At 52.5% G+C, this 7,652-nt stretch overlaps 1 protein-coding gene across 3 annotated transcripts in view; it reads left to right on the top strand.

Moving 5' to 3' along the window:
- Positions 1–27: 27 nt before the first annotated feature.
- Positions 28–7,652, top strand: part of BCAP31 (B cell receptor associated protein 31) — a 28,581-nt gene continuing 20,956 nt past the window's right edge. Inside the window, exons 1-3 of one of the 3 annotated variants that reach the window (XM_005594916.3) lie at positions 28–121; positions 1,188–1,323; positions 3,692–3,792. In XM_005594916.3, the coding sequence (XP_005594973.2) occupies positions 1,232–1,323; positions 3,692–3,792 (193 nt within the window). In that variant the 5' untranslated portion in view covers positions 28–121; positions 1,188–1,231. Of the gene's footprint in view, positions 253–776; positions 966–1,184; positions 1,324–3,691; positions 3,793–7,652 lie in introns of those variants that run through there. The other 2 variants (XM_045383733.2, XM_074029617.1) reach the window with 2 other exon arrangements.

The raw sequence follows: 7,652 nt of genomic DNA, 5'->3' as shown, positions 1-7,652 counted from the left end.
AGTGGGCGGTGCCCGGCGGGCGCTTCCGGTTTCCGGCCGCGGGATGAGGGGCGGGGCCGGGGCTGCTGTGGGAGAGTTCGGCTGCTGCGGCGGGGCCTGCACGCTGACTGTGGGAAACTCGGTGAGCGGGCTCCGCGCGCCAGGCTGAGCTCCGGGACCGCCGAGGCTCCCTGGCCCCTTGACGAGGGAGAGAGGCGAGCGGCGCGGGGAGGCCCGGGGGCCGGGGAATCTCGGGGCCCGCAGCCTACCTGGGTGTGAGGGGCAGGGGAGAGGGGAAAACGGGCGGTGCCTCTAGAAGCTGGGCTCGGGGGCGGGGTGGGGGGCGGTGAAGCCCCACCTGGAGGAGCGGCCTTGCTGGGCCTCGGGGACGGTGTGCCAGGCCGGGGTCATGTCGGCGGGGCCCACGGTGCGCGCAGTAGGCTCTCGCTCTGGGTGGGCGCTATGGCCCTCGAGGGCTACTGGAAGGACCCCTGGCTTCTGAGGAGACTGCGTCTAGAACTTTCCCCGTATGGGGCCTTGAGGTGCTTGGTCTAGACCTGCTTTTGCGCTTGGTCCCGAATTCTGCTCTCTAGGAGTCGCTCTTGCGGGCCTCCAGCCCACCGGAGGCGAAGCGGCCCCGGGCGGAAGGCCGCTTGAGCCTCGAGGGAGGTGCCGGTTTCTCTCCGCGGGCGCCGTGGGGACGGTGGGAGGCGGGGGTGTCGGCAGCGCTTGGACTAGATGCGGCCTTGGGCCCGCCTGGTAGCGGGGATTTGGGCCAACAGAGCGCCCGCCTCTGCGGCTGAGTTCTGCCTGGCGGGGAAGGGAGCGTCCAATGGGTGCCGAGGCGTCCTCCTCTTGGCGCTCTGGCACTGCTCTTCCCGAAGAACGCTTTTCAGTTAAATGGGCGTCGGAAATCTCGGGCTCCCTGGGACAGGGATCGTCGGGAGAGGCCGCTCTGGACGTGTTGACACACGTGCTGGAGGGGGGCGGGTAACTGACCAGCGAACGGAAGTTTGTGGGGCCTGTGAACGCTGCTGGCCAAGCGGCCTTGCCTAGTGGAGCCCTGCTTCCGCCAGCGCGTCAGAGACTGTGAAGCAAAGTGCAGGGGGTCGAGTGGAGAGTGGCGGCCCCAGCCTCGCAGGGTAACTGAACTGGATGTTCTTGGCTGCCCAGCGCTTACAAATCCTGTTCCTTCTGTGCCCTGCCAGGAAACAAGCTCACATCTCCCTGTGGGAGACCTTCTAGCAGCAGGATGAGTCTGCAGTGGACTGCAGTTGCCACCTTCCTCTATGCGGAGGTCTTTGTTGTGTTGCTTCTCTGCATTCCCTTCATTTCTCCTAAAAGGTATGGCTTGTGGAGCAAGCAGGCGAGTTAGGCGGGAGGGTCCCTGTGCCCTAGCCCTGGGACTGGTGTGTGCAGCTGGTGGACCCTGGAATTGGAACCCGATGGAACAGGTAGAACCTGTCAGGGGTGGGGGTGGCAGGGGTTGTGTTTGTTATTGCCAACCCTCCCCAGGGTTCTGCTTCGTCATGACTTGCTCAGTTCCTTTTCCTGTGTCCCCTGCCTTCTGGTCTTCAGAATGCCCGCGAGAGGCAGGAAGATCCATGTTACAGTTCTGGAAATGATGCCCTCCCGCCTACTCTTGGCCCCCGGGGTCTTGGGATGGCAGCGTGGGATTCGGAAGACTTGCACCACTGGGTCACGTTGTTGCTGATTTGGTGACTCTTGTCCTAACTAGTCTCACTGGCATTGCGCAGTGGCTGCATGAACATTACTCAGCCTGTGGAGGATGAAGCCATATTCCCTTTTAATGAACAGAGGACCTGTTAAAAGTGAATTGGAAGTTAATTGTTAATTATGTATAATACCTGAACACGTCCCTATTTAAATTCACGTATTACAAATAAGGCCAAATCTCCACAGGTATTTTTAAAAACTGTTTTTTCATGAAAAATTATCCCTGATGTGATACCACAGAAAGTATGCAGCGCTGCCTGAGGAGGATTCTTGCAGAAAACCAAACCTTTGTACAGTTGACAAGACATGCAGAGATAGAGGGCCCCGGGGAGCTTTAATCTGGGAAGCTTTAGAGGACAGACAATCTGATTTCTACACAAAGCAAATTGGAAAAGCAAATGAAAGAGGGGAGGGAAGGGGGAGCTTCCATAAGAAGAGGGATTTAAGACATTTATCTACCAAATGCCAAATCGGTACCTTGCTGGGTCCAGATTCAAACAAATACTGTTGCCTACCGTGATTGGCATTTTCATCTCTAGCCCTGATGATGAGGGCTTCTTGTTGGTTTGAACAATATGTAAACACTTCTGAAGTCTCTTCTTAGAGCTGCATCCCAAAGCATTTGTGGAGGGAAATGATGTGAGGTCTAGGGTCCATCTCATCATAACCCAGGGTGGGGGGGGATATAGGCAAACCAAGGTTTATCATGTGGAAAGACAGTTTAAAGAAATAACATGTGTATGGGGCAGACATTTTGAATATTACAAAGGGGAGAACAATGAAAAGTAAGTTTCCCTTTTCAGAGACTATCAGTGTGTTTTCTTTTTGTTGCTGTGGTTTCTTTTTTTTTTTTTTTTTTTTTTTAATTTTGAGACAGAGTCTTGCTCTGTCACCCAGGCTGGAGTGCAGTGGTGTGGTCTCGGCTGACAGCAACCTCCACCTACTGGGTTCAAGTGATTCTCCTGCCTCAGCCTCCTGAGTAGCTGGGACTACAGGCGCCTGCCACCATGCGCAGCTGATTTTTTATATATATGTGTGTGTGTGTGTGTGTGTATGTGTATATATATATATATATATATTTTTTTTTTTTTTGTAGAGATGGGGTTTCCAGACGTGAGCCACTGTTCCCAGCCAACTACCCGTGTTTAAGATTAGTTTTCCAGGCCAGGCGCGGTGGCTCACGCCTGTAATCCCAGCACTTTGGGAGGCTGAGGCAGGCGGATCACGAGGTCAGGAGATCGAGACCATTGTGGCTAACACGGTGAAACCCCGTCTCTAATAAAAAATACAAAAAATTAGCCGGGCGTGGTGGCGGGCGCCTGTAGTCCCAGCTACTCGGGAGGCTGAGGCAGGAGAATGGCGTGAACCCGGGAGGCGGAGCTTGCAGTGAGCCGAGATCATGCCACTGCACTCTAGCCTGGGTGACAGAGCGAGACTGTCTCAAAATAAAAAAAAGATTAGTTTTCTAGACATTTCGATCTCTACGTGGACCAGCACCTTTTTTTTTTTGAGACAGGGTCTCACTCTGTCGCCCAGACTTGAGTGCAGTGGCGTGATCTCAGCTCACTGCAACTTCTGCTTCCCAGGTTCAAGTGATTCTCCTGTTTCAGCCTCCTGAGTAGCTGGGATTACAGGCACCCACCACCATGCCTGGCTAATTTTTGTACTTTATTTGTAGAGACGGGGTTTTCGCCATGTTGGCCAGGTTGGTCTTGCACTCCTGACCTCAAGTGATCCACCCACCTTGGTCTCCCAAAGTGCTGTGATTACAGGTGTGAGCCACTGCACCTGGCCTTTTTTCCAACGCTCTTGAATGGATATCAAATTAGAGAATTGCAAGCCACTGAGGCTGACTTTGTGTGGGCTATTCGGCCATTGGAGAAGAGTGCAAAGCTGGATTTCCATTTTGCTCAGGGCCCTAGAGCCCATGTGTGTGCTTTCTCTTCAGCTCCCGTCCTTTTTGTCGTCTTCACAGATGGCAGAAGATTTTCAAGTCCCGGCTGGTGGAGTTGGTAGTGTCCTATGGCAACACCTTCTTTGTGGTTCTCATTGTCATCCTTGTGCTGTTGGTCATCGGTGAGTGAGCTGTGGCTGAGGGCAGCTACATGACCTAGACCCCGGTCTCTGATGCAAAACCCTTTGCTGCTTTTCATGTGTAGCATCCAGTTTTGGCTGCTGGGAGATAGACCAATGAAATGCTGTGTCTTTCTCTTGTGGGAAGCAAGAGGCTCCCCTTTGCCCATGCTGCTGACCTCTAGTCGGTTCTTCACTTTGAGGCCCCTCTAGGCCGGGCATGGTGGCTCATGCCTGTAATCCCAGCACTTTGGGAGGCTGAGGTGGGTGGATCACCTGAGATGAGGAGTTCAAGATCATCCTGGCCAACGTGGTGAAACCCCATCTCTACGAAAAATACAAAATTATTTGGGCATGGTGGCGGGAGCCTGTAATCCCAGCTACTTGGGAGACTCAGGCAGGAGAATCGCTTGAACCCAGGAGGCAGAGTTTGCAGTGAGCCTAAATCGCTCCATTGCACTCCAGCCTGGGCAACAAGAGCGAAACTCCATCTCAAAAAAAAAGAGGCCTCTCTAGCAGTGGGCGTGGGCTTATACCAAAGCAGTTTGTGTGCAGCCTTATGATGGCCACCTTACATTGCTTTTTTTCAAGACCTTGGGAGAAGGGACGCCTTAGGTTTCTGAGGCTGCTCCTTAGGTCACTCTAGAACTGAAGCTAAGGGAAGCTAACTGGCCTGTGACCTTGGTCTGAGTAGTGCTGCTCACCAGTCACTTAAACAGAGTTGCCTGGAGCAGGACCTTTAATGGGGGACTGAGCAACTAAGCACACAGTGAGCCTAGCTGGGAAGTCCTGCTGTTCCCTGTAGTAGGAGGAGGAGGACACAGAAATGTGTGGCAGCATATCTTGGGGAGAAATCCTAGACCTCTCTGCATCTGGGCTAGATTTGAGGTTTTCCCAGGTCCTTCCAGCTCTGTAGTTCTGTAAACTCTGACATTGAGGTGCATACCAGCAGGTGCTTGAAAGATAAACTGGTCTAAGGGCAAGCAAGCTCAGGGATAAGGCCAGGCCAGGTGGTGTTAAGATGAAAGGCAGACATTTTACAATGAGGTGGTGGGGTGACCATCTGGAGACAAGAATCAATAAAGCTCTTGTCTGACTGTTAGATGTTTGTTGTTTTGCTGTGGTAAGTGATCGATATGTTCCCCTGTTAGGGTTCCAAAATATTGGCTTGGCTCTGCTGTGGACACCACTCTTTTGTCTCAGAGCTGTGGTGCCTGCCTAGGTATGGAACACTCCTCCCACCGAGTCCCAGCAGAAACGCTGAGCGGGTGAGGGGCTGTGGTTCAGGGGAATGTGCAAAGCCTCACCCACCAGCTTCAGCATTAGGCATTTCTCCTTCCTGCTGTCTCAGAGCCTGATAGGATATGTTCAGGCAGGATTGCCTCTGAACAGGCCAAGTGTGACCTGACAGCTTCCAACCACATAGGGTAGGTGCCAGCTGCCCGAGTACCTCAGTGTTCTTGAAATACTTGGCAAGGCCCCAAGAGGTAGCTCTTTCTAACCAGGGTTCCCTCCTTGAGCAGCCTCCAAGCCAGGAGTAGGTAGGGAATGTATGTGTTGTCCCCAGGCTACTGAGGTTTTGAACTGAGCATGTGTGTTTTGGCTTTTGGGTCTGGGGTGGGGATAAGAACTGGGGAAGGGAGGGACCACGCTGAGGATGATTCCCTCAGGGCCTTGCCCCTTCCCCAAACCAGAAGGAGTATGTTTCTTTCCTAGAGCAGCTGAGTGGGCTGAGAGATCCTTTGCGGAATCCGGTAGTTGACAAAGCCTTCATTCTTTTTTGGGATCAGGGAACTGCTTGGAAGTTCTAGAGGGACATATGGCCATGATGGCTGGTTACTTCCTACTCTCATGTTAAGCATAATCTAGAAAGATCTGCAGAGCCTTCTTCAAATAGAAGTGTTAGTCACAGGTACTAGTGAAGGGTAACGGGCATAACTAGCTAGAGCTGTGGCCTTGCCTGGGGGCGGGGAGGGTTGAGAAGATCCGTCTGGAGGGTGGAGTTGCTGAGGGTGCAGGATCTTCCCACCTGGGCTGAGACCCGAGACAGGAAGGGCCGGGTTCTACTGTGGGACTTGGGTTAGTGTTGCTCAGTCTCCCATCCCCACTCATGGTCATTGGCCAAGGTGGTCCTTAGGATGGTGGGATTCCTGGATGCAGGTGACAGTGTAAGGAAACATGTTTATCTTGTTTTTCTGATTACAAAAATAATGGGTAATCTTAAAAACTCAAAAATTGAATTTAGAAAGTTAATCTCCTGGCTGGGCACGGTGGCTCACGCCTGTAATCCCAGCACTTTGGGAGGCCAAGGTGGGTGGATCACGAGGTCAGGAGATCGAGACCATCCTGGCTAACACGGTGAAACCCCTTCTCCACTAAAAATACAAAAAAAAATTAGCCGGCGCTGTGGCGAGCTCCTGTAGTCCCAGCTACTCAGGAGACAGGCAGGAGAATGGCATGAACCCGGGAAGCGGAGCTTGCAGTGAGCCGAGATTGCGCCACTGCACTCCAGCCTGGGCAACAGAGCGAAACTCCATCTCAAAAAAATAAATAAATAAATAAATAAATAAATAAATAAATAAAAAAGAAAGTTAAACTCCCCATAATCCCATGTCCCACAGGTAACCATCATGAATATTTTGTTGTGCATTTCCACAGGCGTTTTCTATACTGACATCTTTAATAAAATGTCTACAGCAGTGGGATCATACTCACAAAGTATTTATGTTTCCTTCCACATTCCTGCTGGGACATGGCAGGAGGAGCATTCCACACCTAAGCAGGCAGCACAGCTCTGAGACAAGACTGCTGTCCATAGCAGAGCCCAGCCAATACTTTGGATTGTGCTTTTTCTACTTACTGCACCTTAAACATTTTTTTTTTTTTTGAGATGGAGTCACTCTCGCCCAGACTGGAGTGCAGTGGCGCCATCTTATCTCACTGCAACCTCCACCTCCCAGGTTCAAGTGATTCTCCTGCCTCAGCTTCCGAGTAGCTGCGGATTACAGGCGCCTGCCGCCATGCCCAGCTAATTTTTTGTTATTTTTAGTGGAGACGAGATTTCACCATGTTGGCCAGGGTGGTCTTGAACTCCTGGCCTCAAGTGGATCTGCCCCACCTCGGCTTCCCAAAGTGTTGGGATGACAGATGTGAGCCACTGTGCCTGGCTGACATCTTTTTATAGCAATCTCATTCTTCTTTTTTTTTTTTTTGAGACGGAGTCTCGCTCTGTCGCCCGGGCTGGAGTGCAGTGGCCGGATCTCAGCTCACTGCAAGCTCCGCCTCCCGGGTTTATGCCATTCTCCTGCCTCAGCCTCCCGAGTAGCTGGGACTACAGGCGCCCGCCACCACGCCCGGCTAATTTTTTGTATTTTTTTTAGTAGAGACGGGGTTTCACCGTGTTAGCCAGGATGGTCTCGATCTCCTGACCTTGTGATCCCCCCGTCTCGGCCTCCCAAAGTGCTGGGATTACAGGCTTGAGCCACCGCGCCCGGCAATCTCATTGTTCTTAAAGATCATGTAGGCCGGGCGCAGTGGCTCAAACCTGTAATCCCAGCACTTTGGGAGGCCGAGACGGGCGGATCACGAGGTCAGGAGATCGAGACCATCCTGGCTAACCCGGTGAAACCCCGTCTCTACTAAAAAATACAAAAAACTAGCCGGGCGAGGTGGCGGGCGCCTGTATTCCCAGCTACTCGGGAGGCTGAGGCAGGAGAATGGCATAAACCCGGGAGGCGGAGCTTGCTGTGAGCTGAGATCCGGCCACTGCACTCCAGCCCGGGCGACAGAGCGAGACTCTTGTCTCAAAAAAAAAAAAAAAAAAAAAAGATCATGTAGCATTCGCTCATGTGGTTGTGCTATAA

The sequence above is a fragment of the Macaca fascicularis genome, chromosome X, assembly GCF_037993035.2.
Source record: "Macaca fascicularis isolate 582-1 chromosome X, T2T-MFA8v1.1".
NCBI lineage: Eukaryota > Metazoa > Chordata > Mammalia > Primates > Cercopithecidae > Macaca > Macaca fascicularis.
This window is presented reverse-complemented; position numbering and strand designations above follow the sequence as displayed.